Raw genomic sequence first — 23,148 nt, forward strand, 5'->3', positions numbered from 1 at the left:
ACACAAAATATGTAAAATATTTAGAATCGTAACATACCACCATACTTTCAAATTCGACATCCACGACGGCCCACATTATTTTATAGGTTGTCCCTTTTGTGACTCAAATCAATAATATAGAGCTTGGCTCTGATAGTTGATGCTGAAAAAAAAAAAAAAAAAAAAAAAAAAAAAGTACCCAAAAATTTATATAAGAGCATCTATAGCAGCATTAGGTATTTTACATAATGAAAAAGTACAACTTTTTTACTTTAACTATTGTTTTTTCATTACACACTCCAACAGATTATCTATTTCATTCTTTACTTGCTTTAAAATATTATTTCTCATACTTTTTTTATTATATTATTGCCAGCACTTAATTAAAGGGAAAAATAAACACATATATAGAAATCATTCATAAAAACAAAAATAAACACATATGAGGAACATTCATCTCACATGCAAGTATTAATTATTAAAATTAATAACATAAATAAATTTTTTTCATCAAACTACAATTGATTTGTTTCCATTTGTGTGTTTATATGAAATAAATTTTTTTCTGCTTTCAATTTTTTATCCAACTATGTGAATAAATTTTGTGAGTGAGAGATAAATTTTGTGTGAATAAATTGTGTTTGAGAGAGGGACGTAGCATATGTGAAGAAGTGTTCAGAAAAAATAAAAGATGTTGGATGAAAAGATGTGAAATAAAAAAATAATAAGCAAAAGAAAAATAAATAATATTTTAATCATCTAGTGTGCTATAGTGAATAGCTTCAAATTGTTATTCACTGTAGTAATATAGTTATTCTAACTAATGGTAAATTATTTTGTTGGAGTTAAAAAAAGAGTAATAGTTAAATATAACTAATATTAATCTTTTAATTAAGCTGTTGAAAATGCTCTAAGACATGTGATACTTTTATACAAATACTGTCTAAATTATTTGATGATCCTTATCCGTGTTCCCTCTCCCCAACGAGGAATCTTCAAAAATGTTTTTGATTGCAATTTGCCAATCTACATGGCTTTGCGTGTCGAATGGAAAAGAGCGTGAAGGCGATTAACTACACGTGGCGATCATCGGTTACGTTCTGGCTGAAACACGCACTGGCAATAACTTCTCAAATCTAAACTGAATCCTCTTAATTTTAGTTATTGATTAATCAAAGCATTGATTAATGATAATCACTTGCTTGATGTTTTTTTTTTTTTTCTTACTTTACAGGAATATTAGTATAACCAATAAGCAACAATAATAATAGTAATACGGACTGTATCGGTACCCGGTAACGGTGGGCAGTCCAACCCAATTTCTCTCCTCTTATTCCTACAAACGCACCCAACCGCTTTATTTCTGTCTCCTTCCCAGACCAAGAAGCCCCATCCCCTCTCTCTCTCTCTCTGGTTTTCATCTCCAACAGTTCTTGTACCGGCACCGACCTGTCGGGGGTTGATCAAGGTATGCTTTTCCGACGAAAGTTTCGCCCGTGTTAATTTTCTGTGTGTTGTTCTGGTTGATCGTTGTTTTAATAATTTTACTTCTATATGTATGTGTTTCTGTGTACGCACGCTTGTTTGGGTCCGATCGTACAAAGGAGTTGCCTAATTCTTTGTACTTTTTGGTGCGATTGTTGTTTACTTTGATCGGTTGTGTTTTTACTTGTTGATCTTCCGGTCGATGGTTTCTGATGCGCTCTTTCCAGCTTTTGATCGTCCAGTTTTGCTTGTTTGGTGATTAAGAAATTATTTGTGTATTGCTTGCTGGCTGCTTGAGAATTGCTGGTCTTGCTTTTATTTTGTAAGGGAAATACTGAATTTAATCGACCGAAATTTTAGTTTTGTTTATATCTCTGTTAATCTGCACTCTTTTTTGTTTTTTATAATATTAAATGTTATCTTGTGTGTATTGAATTCGGTCGCGTGGTCATTGTCATATTAATGTTGATGATCAGCATCGGAGACCTTTCGCGATGAAGAAATTATTGGCTTCACTTAAGGTTGGGGTTGTTTTGAATTGCATACTCCCTTACCACTAGCGGTCTTCTCACTAATATCATCCTAGTAACATACTCAAGTATCTATCAATTTGGTCTAGAGATCTATTTTGAGGAAATATCAACGCCCTCCTCGTCTTCTTTTTCTGACCTGGTCCTTTGTTATTGTGTCTTTGAGTTCTGTGTAGCACAAAAAAGGACTGGTAAATTGTTGACAATAAATGTCTTCTGTTTCTCAAACTTTTATTGTAAACTGAACCTGTTATGTCTCCATCTAATATTTAACTGAATTCAATCAATGTAGTTCCTCTGCAGACTCCCATGTTTCCATGCATGCCTCTTCTCTAATTACTTGAATATGTATAATTTTGCAGTTATTTGATAATGAATTTTCCCGTGAAGCACATGGATTCTGGTGGGTTAACTACCTGACTAGCATTTCTTATTTTTTTGTTCAGTAAACTCACCAAACTCACCAGAATTTGCATAGACTTCATGTTCAGTAACCAAGTTTTAATTGGTGAAAAGACACAGTCTAGATAATTGTCATTAAACTGTGGGGGTTGTTTATAAAATATTTATTGATTTTTAATCTGAAGCTGAATCATTTGTTATGGTTCCTTTTATGTCCAAGAGCTCTTCGTTGGAAAAGGGGACTTAGTAGATAGCCTTGGTCCTAGTTTTCCCATGGATTACCGTAGCATCAACTAGGTTTAGATGGTTTTTATTATGCAGGTTTGGGGCGTGGTGTATTGTTCTTGCTCACATCTATTAAGAATGAATTCGAGAAAGAATTTTAGTTAGTGTGGAAGTTTTGGACAGATGGCACATCGGCATTTCAGGTGAGAAGTTTTGATACTACAAGATCTCTCTCTCTCTCTCTCTCTCTCTCTCTCTCTCTGTGCCATTCCCCTATTCCAACCTTTCTTTTAGAAAGTTTTACAAGTATACGCTCGGTTCTTAGGTTGATTGGGTCATTTTCTCTTCAGAACATCCTTTACCTTCTTTTTTCTAGTTATATCTTATACTATCTTTGGTTATATTTCAAATGTTTATTTCTTGGATTTTACCAAATTCTAAGATCCAAGGTGCTTTTGATATAGTTAACCCTAAGATTTGCCATATATCAGATGTAGAAGTTGTTGGGTAGCTTAGTTTTTTTGGTTTCAGTTTTCATTCTCAACTGCGATTGGTTTGCAGGCACTTTGTTCAATTGGGCAACTGAAGAATGGATTTGAGCTGAGATCCTGTTTTCTCCTAAGAGTTTATTAGGATGATCTGCTCTGCTGTATTGGGGTGTTGTAAGCCAGCATTCATATAGGGAGAGCAAAGTATATGGTACTAAAGATTCCATCTTTAGCTTGGAAAACTGGTTAGACCTTGTTCAATTGTTATTTATTTTTAGAACAGGGTCATTCCACTTCAGGATTGAGGCTGTGTTCAAAGAAATGACCTAGTGATTTACATGGAGGGTTTCTCTTGTTACTTAGATCGATTATGTTAGAAAAAAAGAGCTGATGCAAGATGTTTGACACTGAGGTGTTGTGGGCTTTCTAGTCAGGGCCATAATTATGAAGGAATCAGGCCTAGTTTGGCTTTCTAGTTTTTGTTTGTGTTCTGCTGTATTGAGATTAAGGGATGGAATTGGGTCAACCTTATGGATTTTTGTTTACCTAATAATTATGGTGTATCTCAATGACTTTTTAAAGTTGTGACAGTCAATTCATGTTTTCTCCTTCTCCCAGTAACTGGAGCTTGATGACTTATCAAAAAAGTAACTGAAGCTTGATGAACAATTGCTGTTGTGCAGCGGTATTATGAATTGGGTGTAATGATGGAACTACTGGTATCTATTTGCTTAGGGGATGTCACTGCATGGGAGTGTACTGACTGGCTTTTGGCCCCTTATCACATGCCAGTTCTTGCTGGTGGTGCTGAGTGGATAATATATGGCTTCTTTTCTTGATCAAACTTAGTTTTTTGATCCTGGTAGTCAGCCTCTAGTTGGAATCACATACATTACCTGGATGATGTGGGTCAATGGCGGATGGATTTACTGACACTTGAGCTGTTTGGAAAGCATTAGGTGGTTATATCTTACTAACCGTACTAGATGCCTTTGAGTGAAGTACAATTGTTATTAACAGCATTGGGGTGCTTACTATATTATTGAATGCAAGGCTTTGTGCCTTCAGATTGATGTAGTTTTTCAGGATGGAGGGAAGAAAAGTGCTATCTTGAGACTGAGTGTGTTATAGTCTTCATTGCATAGAGGGAGGAAAGTTGATTCTCTTGACTGGAAGGCTTATTGCTCAATTCATGAAAAACGCTACTTGGTTGATGACAAGTTCTCTTTGCGGCTTGATTATGAATGACAACTGCCAGATTTGGGATTACCGAGACTCCCATTTTCCTCTTGGCATGTTTTCCCTTAAAATGAGCATCCCTCTCTCCAAGGGAGAGTTTGATCAGTATTTGTGTGAATTTGGAGGTCTCCATTTGTATCTTTAGGATTCTTGGTATGCCTATTGATGTGTATTATCATAGTTCTGATCTTGGCTGGTTTCAAGAATGTGTTTGATAAGAATCCAACATTTTTTGTGACTTGGTGTAGTCTAAAAAGGGTTGCACCAGGAATTAATGTAGATAATTTTTGTTTATGCTTACGTAATCCACTTTTGTTAATACTGAAGATTTCAAAATAAACCAAATATTCCATGGATGGTTTGGATGTTACAGCATGCTGCGTATGGTGGTGATCGTGTTGCTTAAGTTGTGAGGCTACAGTTTAGAGATAATATTTTGAATTTTTTGTAATTCTTAATTTTCTTCAAAATAGGTTTAATATATCACGATATAATTTAGAAAAATGCAAGAAGAATTTTTTTTTAGTGATATCCACTGAGATGACATAAAATCACACAAATGAAGAGTACACCAAGTTGGGAATTATTGATGGGCAAAAGATTGGGAGATTTTCTATATTTTTAAAGATATTCTCTAAATTTGCTTCATATTCTATTTTCCCAATTATAAAGTCAGAAAGGAAACCTAAGATGATTTTTGCAGCTCACAATTAAGTATAAGCCAATTACAGTGCCAGAGTGTAGTTATTTTGAAGAGAGTTGTTTACCTGCAGTAAGCTCCATGCCATGCCCATCCTGCTCCTTCAGCTAGGAGAAGTTTAGGTGTGGGTGTTAGAGCTTTTACTGTGTGGAAATGAATCCTAAGGTTAGGATATGGTTAATATGATATGTGATAAGAAGGTTTTGGTGTCACACATGCCCTTGTTTGCTGCCGCAAGTGTTCTGCCCATTTCTTCCCTGACGGTGGCATATATGAAAAATGAGGGCCTCTGTTCTAGATGGGTTCTTCATCTACTTGCTGCTCTCTCTCTCTCTCTAATAAATTTGATTTTATTCTTGAAAAAGAGGATTTTGAAAGAAGAATATCAAGACTATTTTTTTTACAGTTGGCTTACATGGGTGTTAGTTAGCATTAATTCCTCTTGTGGGGATTCCACTTGAAAATAGTTTTTATATTTACTGAGTTTTCCCTCCTGCACTTTTTCTCTTCTCTTTCTCCCATCTTCTCTTTGTTTGTTCTCTGTGTATTCATACATATATCAACCGCCAATTGGTTCGAACCTCTACCATTTTGATTTTTTTGACCTTGGCTTGCAGTCATCCTTTGCATGATTGTTATGCCTTGTTGACAACTTCATAGTAAATCAAAGTAGTTAACTGTAATGCCTCTGATGCCTCTGATTCCTCCTAGTTTGACCTCCCTCATTCGTGATCTTATCTTTTTGGGCTAAATATGAATTTGAAGTTGCTGGTGATTAATTTACTATGTTTGGGAAGGTTATCATCTAATTTTCCATTGCATTCTCACTGCTTGTTCCATTTTTTCATCCTAATCATCTTATGTTATATTTTCCTTGAAATTTTAGTTTACAAAAATTACGAAGCAGCTGTCTTTTTGAATTTGGTAGCTACTAGGAGGACGATGGATAGTGCTTTACTTTCTAGATTTACAGCTAATTTTGGGTTTCAGGGGAAGCTCCTCAGTCTTTATGGCACCTGTCATTGAGCTATTGAGTGGTCGATGAGGTTCTTCTCTCTTAGTTATGACGTCTGTCACTTGAACTTGTGTTTACAGTTGCTACTAATACACCTCTACTATATGTCCCTGTTAAGGTATATATCCATGTGCCTGATTGATGTTTGTTTCTTTGACCAATGTCAGATCTTCTTGTTTTGACGACTATCTAGGCCGGGTGTAGGTTGGTTACAAATCTTATTCGCCAATGCAATTGAAACTTCGGGGTTTAATTCTAAATAAAGGACAATTCTAGAGTTAATTATGTAATTACTCCTACTTATTGTTTTATTTTTATTTGCTGATTTGTTGACTGCTCTTCAGAAGGTGGATATGAGTGTAGAGGTGTGTTAGTCTTCCACTGATGTGCCTTTACCAACTTCTATACTCCCACATGGTTGATTAATTTCAGGTTCGGGAAAAAAGAAAGATTGTGCCAATTAATTCTAGGATAAAGAAAGTTCATACATGATGACTGTTACTCTCTTACACCTGCTAGGTGAATTTTCTCTGATCTATACCCAGGTAATGTCCTTCCTATGAGTGGTTGTGCTCCTAATCCTTCCTCTGCTTCCTACCATCAATTGTTCTGATAATTTCTATTCATGAGAGGGTAGAGTGAGTAATCAGCATCAATTTCATATCCATATTTAATTAATTAATCTTGTTTTCTTCTCATGCCTTCACTTTTATTGCCTCCTCTTTGTCTCTTTGCCTCAGAATGGGAAGCATGCCTCTCAGTTTTAGTGGGGAGAATAATCTTTTAGGAGATGAATGCAAGTGAGTGAATTAATGGGTGTTGTTGACTTACCGAGGTGAACGAGAATTTGGGTGCAAGTATATGTTAATTGTTGTCTATACCAGTTTTTATAGAAGGTTAAATGTCCAAAGCACCTTAGTCTTTGACTGATTTCCTGCAGCTTTAACCTTTATTTTTTCTTTGCTGGATTGACTTAAAGTGGAGATCTGATTGTCACCATGTGAGACTTATTATTAGCCTGGGCTGCAAATAGTTCCTGTCTGGGACAAGTTACAATCAGTAATTCTTCTTTTTCTCTTTTTGAAAAAAAAAAAAAAAATTAAGCACCAGATACCTGATCTACTTTATTGCATCTTGGGATTTTTCAGCTACTCATTGAAGCATAAAGCAGAATCTGGGCAGAAAACTCTGTTTCCATCAATGCATCTTCTTACCACTTTTTTGGTTATTTAAGCTACTATTTGACTTAGTTGCTTGCTTGTATTTTATGGAAGTGTGCCAGTGAAGACTGTATATTGAGCCTTGTCTTGTTTGGCATGGTTTTCTACTCAACTAATACCTCTCTCTCTCTCTCTCTCTCTCACGTGCGCGTGCACACATTATTTGTGACTATCTTCAATACCCACAGTTGTTTTCTTCTCAAAATCTTTGGTCTTATCGGTAGCCACCCAAAAAAAAAAAAGAAAAAAAAAAGCTTTATTCAAATATTTCTTCTGGCCTGGGTATTTAATTTTCATATGAGAGCTTACCTCCTATGTCCAAGATCTACAGGAGTGGGTGGAAAGGGTGACAGCTAACAATTCAATGCATGAAAAACCTTTGGAGTTTCCTAGGTGACAATGACATTGAGATATTAGTGTGGGTTGCATGTGCTTAAAGGACGAGGAAAGTTGAAACAGACTGTTATTAGCTATCTATTTTTCACTCTGGAAAGATATGTTACAGGTGAAACGTGTTGAGCAGGCTGCACTGCCAAATTGAAATTATTGATATAAGGTTCTGTGGATATGTAATGATAAAATATGGATCTTTTGAAAGTTTAGAAGTTCCATGTCAAATAGTTGCCATTCCTCGTTATCCAGGCAAGGCTTATTTAACTAAATACATCTGACCTGGTCTCTGTAGGTATTTTAATGTTATCTTATTATGCACATTTCTGGGTAAATGATTCTCTCAATAATGTTTTTTTTTTTTTTTTTGTTTACATGTCTCTTCCCATTTGTGAATATGTGGTTGGTGTCAGTTTTATGTTTAGAAGGCCGAAGGGCATGATTTATAGGACCAGTGAATATGTTAGTCTTAATTTTTTATGCCCCCCAATGATTAACTTATTGTATTATTTAATTCTAATCATAGATTTTTCATTGTTGTTTTACATGGCTTTGTATGCATGATCTAGCAGTTATCTGACCCTCATCCACAGAGAAAAATGGAAGAAGAGGTAAAATGGTTGAAAAATGAATATGTAGTTTCTCGGAAAACTATTTTTGCAAGCCTGTGGACTCAAAACTAAACTAACAATAAACAATTAAATAAATCTTCTAGTGTATGATGCTTTTCCTTTTCCTTTTCCCCCTCTGGAAAAGCTGAAGCATAACAAATGATCTGTTTCTAGAGTACTTGAGAAAAGAAGTTACTGAAAAAAAAAAGTGTTCGGGCAAAGATAATTACACCTATATATTGGCTTGGCATAGGTACATGCTTCAAATATAGTTTCAGTTTTATCAGCTGCATACACACTGGGGCCAGAGCACTGGTTCTTGTTTGAAGTTTCTTGCTGAGCTAAACATCTAAGCAATTGAATTAGTCTCATATCACCTTCTAAGGAACTATTTTCAGATTGAAGAGTAGCTAGAGTATCTGCAACTGAGTTGCACTGTCTTGTTATGATTAGGGCATGGATGCATACATTTTCTTTTCCCCTTATATCTCAAGTAGTTTTGCAGTTTGCTACTAATATCTGAGATACTTTTTCTTCTTGTGCAGGTTGTGGTTTTCTAGCAGATTCCAGCTCCAGGACATAATTTATCCTTATCAGGTGGCAGCTAATGGGGCACAGACATTTATTCAGCACATCCCAAATGTTTGAGAATGAGCATGATCAGAACTGGAATCATATGCATGCAACAGAGCAACATTTTATGCATCTTGGTATTATGACTTTGAATGCCTTTAACTATTATTTTTAGGGCTATGATCAGAACTCATGGTAATTAAATATGCAATAGGGTTGTTAAGACGTTTCCTTGGTTGCTTGGACACCACATTGTTGAAGATGGAAACTTTTTTATTCTTCCTGATTTTATTCTCTTATTTTATTTTATTGTAATCTCCTAGTATTTTTCTTTTGAATTTAAACCCATGTAAACATGTGGAATTCTATGATCGAATAAAGAATTTCTTCCTTTTTTTTTTTTTTTTTTGCGTTTTCTTTTCTATATTTCTGTTCTTCTTTTCTTTTTTTGATAAGTACTAATCTGTTTTATTAAAAGCGTAAAGGTGCCCTAAAGTACACTGGGAGTATACAACAAGATCACCTATCTAGAAGGGGAAAAGCGAACAAGAAAAGCATCAAAACTAATTGACACCGGAAAGACATGTGCAACGGTCCAGAGATACAAAGTATGAAAGCAAGAGGCTAAGATGTCTTCCAATGTCCCCTCCAAGTCCTCAAAACACCTATTATTTCTTTCCCTCCATAAACACAAAAAAAAAACAAGTAGGCACCATCTTCCAAACCGCGGCACTCCCCCGCTTCCCCACAGACCACCAACAGGCGAGTAAATCCGAGACCCTTCTCGGCATCACCCAAGACAACCCAAACCGACCAAAAAAGGCACTCCACAAAGCATAAGCAACCTCGCAATGAAAGAGAAGATGATCCACCGTCTCCTCACTCCTCTTGCACATACAACATCTGTTCGTCACAACCACCTGTTGCTTCTTGAGGTTATCTAGGGTTAGAATTTTGCCTAAAGCTGCCGACCATACAAAAAAACTCGCCCTCATAGGAGCTTGTGTGCGCCACACACTCTTCCAAGGGAATCCCCTCCATTCAGTACATGCCAAGGAAGCGTAGAAGAGCTTGACCTTGAAACGGCCTCTTTTGGAAGAGCTCCACTTCATCCTATCTTCACACCCTCGATTCACTCGAGCAGAATGTTATACCTGAAAAAAAGAGGCCAAAACATCCGCCTCCCAATCATGAGCCTCTCTAGAAAAATTAACATTCCACTAATTAGAGCCACCCAGTACCTCCAAATGAGCCACAACTGAGGCATCCTTTGCACAAGCAATATTGAATAAGCCTGGAAAAGCTATCTTGAGAGCCGTATCACCATACCACAAATCATGCCAGAAGCGAACCCTAGTCCCATACCCTACCTCAATCCGTGTAAAGCCTTTGAAAGTGTCCCACCCTTTCCTAATGTTCTTCCATAACCCCACCCCAAAGTTCCACCCGGCTCCAAAGAGCACCACCCTCCCCAAAAACTTCCAAACTTCGCATCCACCACAGCCCTCCACCAAGTATCTCGTTCTGATCCATAGCGCTACAACCATTTCCCTAACAGGGCGCGATTGAACACCATTAAGTTTTTGATACCCAAACCGCCCTCCTTAATCGGAGTGCACACCTTCGACCACTTCACCAGGTGGTACTTAAACTCTTTGCCTAGACCACCCCATAAAAAATCCTGTTGCAACTTCTCAATCTGCTTAGCAACACTAACAGGAATAGGGAAAAGAGAAATAGTAAGTAGGCAAATTGGCGAGAGTGCTCTTGATAAGCGTGACTCTTCCACCCTTCGACAAATACAACCTTTTCCAACCGGCCAACCGATGTTCTATCTTCTCGATAACTCCATCCCAAATATGCTTAGCCTTGTAAGAGGCTCCCAACAGCAGACCAAGGTACTTTACTGGCAAAGAATCAACCCCACACCTTAGAATACCGGCTAACCTGCCCACTTGCTCCACATTCCCCACTGTAATTAACACCGACTTGGCCAAGTTAACCTTCAAACCGGAAGTAGCTTCAAACAGTAAAAATAAACTCCGCAAATAACGTAGCGGGGCGGGCATAGCATTGCAAAAAATCAATGTATCATCTGCAAACAAAAGATGAGTGTAATATTATTGACCTGGAAACCTTCTATAGCCCCCCCATTAACCACCACCGAAATCATCCTACTGAAAGCTTCCATCACAAAAACAAACAGCAGAGGAGATTGGGAGTCCCCTTGTCTCAAACCCCTGGAACTGCTAAAAAAGCTATTAGGAGAACCATTGATCAGAATTGAGAACCGCACCGAAGAAATGCAATTTTCTATCCAAGAGCACCAAATCCCACCAAAACCACACCTCTTTAGCAAATATAACAAGAAATCCTAATTCACATGATCATAAGCTTTTTCCAGATCCATTTAGTAAATAACCCTTGGCTCCCCAGATCTCAACCGACTATCAAAGCATTCATTAGAAATCAAGATAGGACCTACTTTTCTACTTGGTATTAGAGTGGTTTCTTCTTCTGGGTTCTTTATTTTTTTCTTTGAATCGTGCGATTCCATCTGGGCTGGGTTCACATTCTCGCACCCATGTCTTTTTGGCTATGTGACTGGTGAGCCCTATGTAAATGTCGTGGTAGAGGGTTGCTCAGTGGAATCTAGGTCGCACCACTGGTGACCAATGAAGATTTGGTCGAATGATCGATCTTCAATCATTGGGTGGAGTATTTTTTTTGGATGAATCAATCATGAAGGGTTGTCAACTCTGGATTCTTGACAGTTTTTGGGGTGTTTTTTTTTTATTTTTATTTTTTTTTCTAGAGTTTCTGAGGCCTATTGGTGTATTTTGGTGGCGGGGCCTTGACCTCCAATGGCGGCAAAGGCGATTCTGTTCATGCAACACAAACGACAAGTCGTTTTTGGCTATTGAAAACTGACATGTCGTTCAGTCTTTTCCAGCAGATCTGTCGTTTAGCCCTTGGTAAAACAACTAGTCGTTCAACAGTTTGCTAGACGATAGATAAGTCCTAACTACAGGTTGTTTAGCAAAGAGAAAAAAAAAAACAATGCTGATTGCTAATTGATCAGTAATTTTTATGGTTGTATTTTAGCATCTCTTTTACTGTTTTTGTAATTTCACTTGAGCCCATGGGTTGTATGTTGGAGCTATTTGGTTGGATGTCTGAACAGACTGAACTCAAGATGGAGTCGAGTGAAACTCCAGACACTCACAAAAAGGGGATAGAAAGTCATGTGACCTCCCATAGTGAGAATCCAACTTTCCAAATCACAACCGTGAAGTTGGATGGGCTGAATTATCTTTCTTGGACTCAATCGGCCATGTTATATATTAAGAGTGGAGGAAAGATGGGATTCTTGAATGGGAAAGTGTCTGAACGTAAGGCAGGTGATCCATCTTATGATAAGTGAGAGGCCGAGGTGTCCATGATTATGTCCTGGTTATTACACTCTATGCTACCGGAGATTAGTCAGGGATATTTATTTCTCCACACGGCAAAAGAAATTTGGGATGCAGCTGCTTAGAAATATTCAAAAAATGAAGAATGCAGCACAAATTTTTGAATTGAAGTGACTGATACATGAAACAACCCAAGGGGACTGGTTAGAACTTACTTATTTTTACAACCTTCGTGGTTTGTGGCAGGAGTTGGATTATCAAAATTTGCAGACTGTGTGCAGTAGATGCTACCAAGATTAACAAGATCTTAGAGGGACATATTTATAAGTTCTTAGCTGGTTTGAACTCAAGAGTAGGATCCTGTGCGAGTTTAGATTTTGGGAAAGGAACCTTTTTCGTCACTGCGGGAGGTATTTTCATATGCCCAAAGTGAGTAGTCGTCATAGCACAATGCTTCATCACTGTTCACAAAATGAATCTGCTCTATTAAGTACATCTCAACGCAATTCGAAATGTGGTTTTAGAAGTTGAGATGGTGGCAGAGTAGCAAATGCGACCTCAGATGGCATACTCTGGAAACTTGTTGGCGACTTAATAGTCGTCCTACCCAAGGTTGCGGGGGTCACACAGGTGGAGGAACCAGGCCTCTGACCAATCATACTTCCATGGTAGAGACGATTGTTTCCACGCCAAATGCTAATCCTCCTCCTGCTAATATAGGGGCCTTAGCAAAGAAGAGTTAGAAAGACTTTGTCAAATTATGTTTCGACTAGACATGCCTACTACTGCATCCTCATCCTTTGCTCATTGAAGTAATTAAGCCACCGCTCTAAATGCATCCGCTACTCACTTGAATGATTCTTGGGTCATTGACTCTGGTGCCTCTGATCATATGAACTGGTATGTCTCATTCATTTTTCTTTATATAATCCTCGTTCTAGAAGAAAAAAAAGTTAGAATAGCTTATAGTCATTTGTCGCTAGTGTCAGGTAAAGGATCTATTTATGTCACACCCCCTATGATCTCGTCTTCTGTCCTTCATGTCCCTGATTTTGTCGCTAATTTATTATCCATTGCACGTATTACCCTTTAGTTGAATTGTCGAGTCATTTTTTACTCATTATTGTTTCTTTCAGGACCTAGTCATTAGTCATTGGGAGGATGATGGGCAAAGGTAGCTTGAGGGATGGATTGTACTACCTGGATTCTCAGCCCAGGACACAAGGTTGGCTCACATAGGCTTATCATATTGTGCGGGAGGATGACTTTGTAGCAAAAATCTGGCTTTGACATCAGCGATTAGGGCATCGCTCTTTATTGTTGAAACTAGTGAACTTTCCAAACACCATAGTGTTTTTCTCCTCGTATCAATAAAAGTGCTAAGCCTTTTGTTCTTATTCATACTGATGTGTGGGGGCCCTTCACGAGTGGTTTCTTTATTTGGTTATCGGTGGTTCGTTTCTTGTATTGACAGTTTTTCTTGGACCACGTGGGTGTACTTGTTAATGGATAAAAGTGATGTGCTCTTTGTGTTTCAGATGTTCCACAAGATGATTCAGATCCAATTTAATACCAATTTAATACCAATTTTGATATTGTTTGTTATGACAATGGAGGTGAGTATATCTAAAGTGATCTCAGGATGTACTTTTGCGAACATGGCATTATACATCAAACCATCTGTGTTGATACTCTTCGGCAGAATAGGATTGTTGTCGCCTGGTTGTCTGGGAATTATCATAGCAGCTCCTTATTTTGCAGAAAAATTGACATCTTTTAGAGGTACCTCGATCCTTAATGCTTGGTATGCATGTTCCCAAATCTTATTGGAGGGACACCTTACCGTTGCATATCTCATAAATAGGATGCCTTCTTGAGTCTTAAATTTTAAAACACCATTTGAAGTATTGTCCCCAACTTTCTCTACTTCAAAAGGTGTCTTTCCAGAGGTGTTTAAATGTGTTTGTTTTGTCCTTGTTCATAGTCCTATTCGGGTTAAATTAGATTCTCGGGCCCTCAAACTTGTCTTTGTAGACATTGCACTATGGCCGGCCTTTTGCTTTTAGTTAAGCATGTGAATAATCAATCTTGAGATACGAGTCTTTTAGTATACTTGCAAGGAGGAGACCCCAAAAGGGGTATAAAATGTTATCATCCCCCATCAAGAAAACAATTTGTCTTAATGGATGTTACTTTCTTTGAAACACAATCCTATTTCTCCTCTTCTAGGGGAGAGTTTGAGTGAAGAGGAGTCTTTTAATCTGTTACATGTTCCCACCCTTATACCTAAGCATGAGAAACATCAATTTACTATTGAGTCTCCTATTGAACCTACTGATAAGTCACATGCGCCGCTTGGGGAAGAGGTGAAAGTTTACTTCAAACGCCATAAAAGTAAGACTATCCCTGATGCTACATGCCAAACATTTGATCTTGACTCAGGTAATACTACTTTTATCTCTGATGCGAATCATGTAATACGTGTGGTTGATAATATGAATCTCCCTCTTGCATAATGCAAAGGAGTAGGTCATGTATTCGCTATCCCATGTATGATTTTTTCCTATGAGCACCTTTCACCATCATATCGTTCCTTTGTGTCCAAATTGTCATTTGTGTCTATTCCTAGAAATCTACAAGAGGCATTTAGTGATCCAAAGAGATGAAAGCCCTTCACAAAAAATAGACTTGGGATCTTGTTAAATTGCCTAATGGGAAGAAGGTTGTTGGATGCACGTGGGTGTTCACTATCAAGTATAAAGCTGATGGTTTTGTTGATCGATACAAGGCCAGACTAGTTTCGAAAGGTTTTACTCAAACTTATGGGATTGACTATGAGGAAACATTTGCTTCAATAGCAAAGATGAACTCAATTAGAGTTCTACTTTTTATTGCAGCAAACTTGGAATTGGCCTCCCCACCAACTTGATGTGAAAAATGAATATCTTCATGGAGATCTAGAAGAAGTATGTATGGAAGTTCCTCCTAGACTTGAAGATTTGTCCTCTATGGGAAAAGTGTGCAAACTAAAGAAGGCTTTGTATGGCCTAACACAATATCCAAGAGCATGGTTCGAGTGGTTTTCTCGTGCTATGCAGAGATTCAGTTACAAGCAAAGTTAAGCTAATCATACATTTTTTTATCAAGCATTCCACTCAAGGAAAGATAACAGCTTTGATTGTATATGTTGATGATATTATAGTAACGGGAAATGATGATGAAGAGATGAAACTTGAAACAATCTCTTGTCAACAAGTTTGAAATAAAAGACTTGGGCAGTTTGAAGTATTTTCTTGGCATTGAGGTAGCAAGGTCTAAGCATGGTATATTTATCTCCCAATGAAAATATATCCTTGATCTCCTCAAGGAAACAGGGTTGCTAAAGTGTAAAGCCATTGATAATCCAGTGGAGGTGAATGTTAAACTAGAGAAACTGGTGACAGTCCTTTCGTGGATAAAGGTAGATATCAGCGTTTGGTTGGCCGGTTGGTTTATTTATCTCACATCTGCCTAGTCATTGCATATGTTGTGAGTGTGGTGAGTCAATTTATGCATTCTCCACGAGAGCTTCATATGGAAGCAATTTACCGAATTATTTGCTACTTAAAACCCTCACCAGGTAAGGGACTGTTATTTAGAAATAGAAGCCTATATAGATACAGACTAGGCTAACTCAATTATGGATCGACGGTCAACGTCAGGATATTGTACATTTGTGGGAGGTAATTTGGTTACATGGTGCAGGAAGAAACAATAAGTGGTTGTTAGATCCAGTGCAGAAGCTGAATATGGAGTGTGAAATATTATAGTTGAAGATACTCTTGAAAGAGCTTGGGTTTGATTCCAAGGATTCTATGAGAATGTATTGTGACAATAAAGCAGCAACAACCTAGTCCAACATGATCAAACTAAGCATGTTTAAATTGATCGACACTTTATTAAAGAGCAACTTTGAGCAGGTATCATATGCACATCATATGTGAAGACAGGAGAACAACTTGCGGATATCTTGACAACGAGAGTATCTAGTAGTGTTCTTCACTCGGTCTTATACAAGCTGACCATGCGAAACATCTATATGCCTTAGCTTGAGGGGGAGTGCTGAAGATGGAAACTATTTTATTTTCCCTAATTTTATTCTCTAATTTTATCTTATTGTAATCTCCTAGAATTTTGCTTTCCATAGCTTGAGGGGGAGTTTTGAAGATGGAAACTATTTTATTCTCCCTGATTTTATTCTCTAATTTTATTTTATTGTAATCTCCTCGTATTTTGCTTTCCATAGTAAGTCCGTATTCTCTCCTATTTAAACCCATGTAATCGAATAAAGAATTTATCTTCCTCTCTTCTTCTATATTTTTGCTCTTCTTTTCTACTCACATGTCCCTGACCTGTACTTGCATATTTATTGTGTTATTTTGTCTCTGGCTTACCCAGGGTGTAGTCCCTTATCAATTTTGGCAGGATATGAATTACACCTGCCTCATCATGGCAGTTGAAACACAAAAAAGTTTTATTAAACAGCAGTTGAAGAAAAAATAAATGCTACCAGAAAATGAAAGTTATTTTTATTCTTTTATGTGGTGCTGACTGACAAACTTGGCAGACATTTAATGGTCCATGCATGGGTGGAGCCAGATGTTTTTCTATGCGTGTGTATAATATAGATCATCTGGTCTGTGGAATAACCCTTGATCTTGTGCCTTTACTGATTTTAAACCTCCATTGCAGCTAGGGCTGGCACTTCAGAAAATGGTTCTTTCTTTTATCCTGTGGAAAATATGTCTGTAGATGGAGCGCATTACACTTCTCACTGGAGCCCTGCACCAAGGTCAATCGGGTATCCTTCCTCGAGTCACAATGTGGAAGTACCACCTTATCAACCCGATCCTCCTGGCCCATCGCATGAGCCTTTTGCTCATCTGTCACCTGCTGGAACATTCTCTACTGCTCCAGATACTTATGCACAACACGCATCTTCTTCTAATTATGACAGGCAGCCATTCCATTGTGGTGAGGGCAGTTTTATTGATCTTACAGTGGGCAGCGGAAGGGGGCCTCACAAGCGAAAAGGTCCTGGAAACCCTTCAGTCTGTGAGAGAGGCAGTACAAGCAGATACTACAATGCCGGAAGTTCCTCTGATCTTCCAATATCTTCTGAAATGCGGCTGGAGAAACCTAATATAGATGCTCAGCATCTGCCTTGGGACCACTTTAACGTGAATCCTGTTTATAGAGGCAATGGCCTTTCAATTAGGGTTGAGGATTCTTTGAGGAATGTGAGAAGCCGATCTGCACTGGATTTGGAATCAAACCTTGCTAGGACCCATTTGTCAAGCAATCCTCCGCACCCTTCTTATTCTGCTAGCCACCCCATTGAACATTCTAGCACTGTGGATCCTCTGGTTCAGGGTTCTAATTCTATGACACGGGATTGGAGTCATATTAGCGTGTCTCCTGCTCCTGGAAGAGTTCTAGTTTCAGGCAAGTTTTATATACGTGTATCTCTCTGTGTATATCATATCCAATTATTTCTAATCAATACCTAGCTGTTATTGCAGATACAAGCAGCTTCAATCATGAGACAAATCAGCTCCTTATAGGAAGCGGTGCCAGCAACTCTTCTGCTGAGATTGGGGGATACCATCATGATTTTGTTGCAAGCAGAAATCCAGTTGCTCCTCAAAGTTTTCATGCTAACTCAACCCAATCTGTGAGAGGAGTTCGTAGTAGCTTTACTCAAAGATCTGGCCCAACTTTCAGGGCTTCTTCAAGCAGCTTACGCCTGGGACACGTGGCACCTTCAGATGAAGGACTACAGTTGGTAGCTGAAAGTCACTCCTCTAGACATCCACGGCCATTATCTACCATAGGGTGGCGTAATGGTGATAGGAATGGGAGGTCAAGGATATCTACTGAAAGATATCGATCCTTACCTGACGAGGCAGGTCTCCATGATCGATTTTCTTCTGAGGTATCTACTCTTATCTGATAGTGTTACACTACTTTGGAAGAAGGGTACAGCTACTCTGCAAATATTGGAACAGTTATACAATTTCATTGTAAATAGGCTGTTGTGTCATTTTAGCAGATAATGAGGTATTTAAGGCGATAAAGCCTTTCGGTAAAATGAGACTGACCGCCTCTGTTTGTATTGTAGGCATAATAGTTTTTTTTCCCCCCATTTTGAACTGTCAGTACTTGCTGAATGCTATAAATCATGATCGCTTTGCAGGGTTTTATGATTGTGGATCGCTCAGCCATGTATGGGTCCAGAAATATGTTTGATCAGCATAGAGACATGAGGCTAGACATAGACAACATGGGCTATGAGGTTATTAATATAGTTCCTGCTGCTTCTTTTTTCTTCCTGTTATTGTCAGGTCTTAAAGTTCTTTGAAATTTATCATTGCACAGGAACTTCTTGCACTAGGGGAAAGAATAGGGAATGTGAACACAGGTGTGTCTGAAGATTTAATATCAAAGTGTTTGAGAGAGACAATTTATTGTTCCTCGGATCAAACCCAAGAGGAACCAACTTGTGTGATTTGCCTGGTAAGAATTTTTACCTTATTTGAAACAGGAAAATATGAATTGGGGTTCCAAGTGCAGTTTTGGGGGTTGTGGTTATCAACTTGGGATTGTAGAGATTATTAGATCAGTGGATGCCAAATACGACACCTTTTATTGGTTTAGGTCATTTTCAAGAGACATTTTAGTTATGAGTAATGCTACTTTTCACACCTATTTCATGCTTGTTATTGCGATGTGTTTTAACTAGCTTTTCTTTTGTGAAATGGGTGTGAAAAGTAGCATTACTTTTAGTTATTGCACCCAAATAAGTCTATGGATATGTTTTTGGCCCTTCTATTTAATCTTATGACTCTGCAAGCTTTATCAAATTAGAAAGTGACCAACTTGAATCCTCAACTATTTGCAATTGACAGGAAGAGTACAAGGATATGGTTGGTGTTGGGACTCTGAAAACTTGTGGCCATGACTACCATGTTAGCTGCATCAAGAAATGGTTGTCTATGAAGAACCTGTGTCCAGTCTGCAAAGCTCCTGCTCTGGCTGATAATACCAAGGACAAATAACTTATCAATGTTGTATGTTGTTCACTATAATTCTCATTCTTGTATATAAATATATATATTTGGAGATGATCCTCGAATAGAGGGAACAAATTTCTTTTGCTAGCATATGCCAATCCATTGTTTCTGGCTTCCATCTTAATTATGTGAAGCCTCTAATGTCCATGTTGTTTTTTAACTGTTTTTATTCATTCAAAAATTATGATCACTCTCCTGATGTTCTCCCTAGACTAGGTCTTGATATGTTTTTAGAGTAAATGATAAAACGAATCTTGGTATTTAGTGTCAGCTTATTGGAAAATTCTATGCTATCTTGTAGCAGTTGGTTGGACACTTGAATTAAATTTCTAATGAAGTTTGCATTTTATTTATTTATTTTTAAATAAAATTTTAAAAAAATAATAATAAATCGAAGGTAGTAAGCATATATTTGTCTATAGTTTTCGGTATTCTAGGAAGAGTCAAATTGTACTTTTATCTAAAATGGCTAATCAGATTTGTAAAAAACTTTCCACATTGGATTAGCCAAAAATAATGCAAAATGGATATTTTATTAGATTAGCACAAAAAAAGAAGCTACATGTAGCGGTACTTTTTCAGGAACTATTTTATTTTTTTATTGTCTCTCACCTATTTTTTCTTTTTCCAAAATTTTCTCTTGCTATTTCTCTCTGTGCATCTCTCTTTTTTTTTTTTTTTTCTTCTTCTCAAAAGTTGAAAAATAGGATATTTAGGAAAAATGCAATTCTTATTAATAATAATAATAATAATAATAATAATAATAATATTTAAAAGATATAAATAAATATATAATTAATCAAATGTAGGAGGTATTTAAAAATTTATTATCTAAACTAGATAAAGTGAGTTTTGAAGAGTTAAAAATAAAAGGGAATGAAAGGAATCGTCATTTTAATGCTTTTGTGTCTCACTAGTAATTGGTGGAAAAGAATAACATGACATGAGTTCAATACTTTCCTTCATTATTTGAGTAATTGAAAACTCGAAGGTAGGTAATGTATGGAGTATTATATTTTTTAGTACAAAATTGTTTACAATTGACGTGTTAGTCAGTAATTTAGTGAAACAATTAAGGGAAATTGATATGTTAGATTTTTTAAAAAAAATTATTTTATCAATTATAAACTATCATGTAAGTTTATAAATGATTTTGTAATAAAAATAATAGTACGCTTAGCACCACTCTAAAACTAAAAAGTGAGATTTACGTCACTAATGTAAATAGAATTTAGATATTCAGTTCAGGATTCGTATCTCATACAATTTATGAATAATAACAATTAGATTGAGATTTTTTTTTTTTTTTAATAATTTAGACAAATAATGTGAAAAACTTTATATAAAATTTACTCCTAAATAGGTGATTGAACAATTTAAAATTTGTTTAAACAATTACATTATTCGCTCGAATTACTAATAATTTGAATAAATAATTAGCAAGAATCGTTATCCATAATCAATGAGAGGCTAGTACCGATCCGACCACCACGCGTTGGTGCGTAGATCTCATTCACCGGCAGGCCAGTGATTGCCCACTCCGTTTCCTGGCCGTTGCTACTGTTTTCTGATTTTTTTGTTGCTTTCTTGTTGTATTTTCACAGTTTTATTTGTATTTTTTGTGTTTTTGTGTTTTGTGGGTTATTGTCTCATGATGTATATTGGTTTTGAACATTTAGTGGAGACTTTTGTATCTGATTTGGTATTGGTGCCTCTCTCTTCCACAGTCCTGAATTCGGACTTGAACAGTGTTTCTATCGCTTTAGCCTCTTCCAACCACTGTTTTCAAGTGGAGGTTCAGATAGGCTTGCCTTAATCTGTTTCCCTTTTGCTTCTGTAACCGCTTTGCGCGGCCTCTTGAGAGGACCGAATCACTTGTTTGACCCATTCTCTACCATTTGTAATTATTTTCGCACTGTTTTAATTTATTTTGGGTCTATTGTTGGGAGTCCACCCTTTTTTCATTTTTAGAATCACCAACTTATCCTTCTTTTCGGATCACGATAATATTTCTTGTAACCCTTTTTTTTATTCAATTAAAAAAAATAAAAATAATGAGGGGCCAGTGCCAAGTATAGCATTGGGATACTTGGCCACGTCGCTACCAAGAAACTTCTGGAACGCCCTCGAGAGGACGTGGATTCGCTTTCTCCACCGGTCTTTTCCTCGTAATTTCTGAATTTATCCCAAACGCACGCATACGATAACATCATTGAGTCGGATAAGGTCTTCTATATAAGGACGTCCTCTCACGCTTCTCTTCCTTCATCAGTCTCTGGTTGAAAGTAGCTCTAGATTCCAATTGATTTCAGCTTTTCTCTCCAAAATCTCTTTTTCTCTCTTTAGTTTTGGAAGATGCAGATCTTCGTGAAAACCCTAACCGGCAAGACCATCACCCTAGAGGTGGAGAGCTCCGACACCATCGATAATGTAAAGGCCAAGATCCAAGACAAGGAAGGGATCCCTCCGGATCAGCAGCGACTCATCTTCGCCGGAAAGCAGTTGGAGGACGGCCGTACCCTTGCCGACTACAACATCCAGAAGGAGTCGACTCTCCACCTGGTGCTCCGTCTCCGCGGTGGGATGCAGATCTTTGTCAAAACCCTAACTGGGAAGACCATCACCCTAGAGGTGGAGAGCTCCGACACCATCGATAATGTAAAGGCCAAGATCCAAGACAAGGAAGGGATCCCTCCGGATCAGCAGCGACTCATCTTCGCCGGAAAGCAGTTGGAGGACGGCCGTACCCTCGCCGACTACAACATCCAGAAGGAGTCGACTCTCCACCTGGTGCTCCGTCTCCGCGGTGGGATGCAGATCTTTGTCAAAACCCTAACTGGAAAGACCATCACCCTCGAGGTCGAGAGCTCCGACACCATCGATAATGTAAAGGCCAAGATCCAAGACAAGGAAGGGATCCCTCCGGATCAGCAGCGACTCATCTTCGCCGGAAAGCAGTTGGAGGACGGTCGCACCCTCGCCGACTACAACATCCAGAAGGAGTCGACTCTCCACCTTGTGCTCCGTCTCCGCGGCGGTATGCAGATCTTCGTCAAAACCCTAACCGGGAAGACCATCACCCTTGAGGTCGAGAGCTCCGACACCATCGACAACGTGAAGGCCAAGATCCAAGACAAGGAAGGGATCCCTCCGGATCAGCAGCGATTGATCTTCGCCGGCAAGCAATTGGAGGACGGCCGCACCCTCGCCGATTATAACATTCAGAAGGAGTCGACCTTGCATCTGGTGTTGAGATTGAGGGGAGGGATGCAGATCTTTGTGAAGACTCTGACAGGGAAGACCATCACGCTGGAGGTTGAGAGCTCGGACACAATAGACAACGTGAAGGCCAAGATTCAGGATAAGGAAGGGATTCCTCCGGACCAGCAGAGGCTCATCTTTGCCGGAAAGCAATTGGAGGATGGGCGTACTCTCGCTGATTACAACATTCAGAAGGAGTCCACCCTCCACCTTGTCCTCCGCCTTCGCGGTGGTAACCTGTAATTGCTTTTCCTTTCTTGTGTCTGGGTTTGTGGCGGTTCAGTTGTTGATCATTGGCCGCCTTGGTTTTAGCATAATCCTCCTTGAATAAATTGAATAGTTAATCTTGTTTTTCGTCAAATGTGATTACTACTACTATTTCTTAATCAAATTGTGCTACTTAGTTCAAATTTCTGTGTTTTTCTTGATTCGTGATCCATTAATTTTGGGTGAATTATATCTCAACCAGGAGCCTTCAAATTTTTGAGATTTGATTTGATTACAT

At 38.1% G+C, this 23,148-nt stretch overlaps 2 protein-coding genes across 8 annotated transcripts; both read left to right on the forward strand.

The window, feature by feature from the left end:
• The first annotated feature begins 1,355 nt into the window (after nt 1–1,355).
• LOC132191542 (RING/U-box superfamily protein) lies at nt 1,356–19,572 on the forward strand. 7 transcript variants are annotated; one of them, XM_059606626.2, is made up of 8 exons: nt 1,357–1,447; nt 2,357–2,397; nt 8,830–8,994; nt 17,002–17,754; nt 17,832–18,244; nt 18,506–18,604; nt 18,688–18,825; nt 19,218–19,572. In XM_059606626.2, exons 3-8 carry the CDS (start codon nt 8,892–8,894, stop codon nt 19,365–19,367), a joined length of 1,656 nt encoding a protein of 551 aa, XP_059462609.2. In that variant the 5' UTR covers nt 1,357–1,447; nt 2,357–2,397; nt 8,830–8,891; the 3' UTR covers nt 19,368–19,572. The 7 variants fall into 7 exon arrangements, with proteins under 7 accessions (XP_059462607.2, XP_059462609.2, XP_088367125.1 ...); XM_088510999.1 differs by lacking the exon at nt 2,357–2,397 and adding an exon at nt 6,496–6,608; XM_088511001.1 differs by lacking the exons at nt 1,357–1,447; nt 2,357–2,397 and adding exons at nt 6,496–6,608; nt 14,562–14,712.
• A 2,025-nt stretch (nt 19,573–21,597) lies between these two features.
• Nucleotides 21,598–23,053, forward strand: LOC132161667 (polyubiquitin). Its single transcript, XM_059571838.2, has one exon. It carries the CDS (start codon nt 21,738–21,740, stop codon nt 22,884–22,886), a length of 1,149 nt encoding a protein of 382 aa, XP_059427821.1. The 5' UTR covers nt 21,598–21,737; the 3' UTR covers nt 22,887–23,053.
• Nucleotides 23,054–23,148: the final 95 nt, after the last annotated feature.

Source organism: Corylus avellana, chromosome 10 (assembly GCF_965113065.1).
Source record: "Corylus avellana chromosome 10, dhCorAvel1.hap1.2, whole genome shotgun sequence".
Lineage (NCBI taxonomy): Eukaryota > Viridiplantae > Streptophyta > Magnoliopsida > Fagales > Betulaceae > Corylus > Corylus avellana.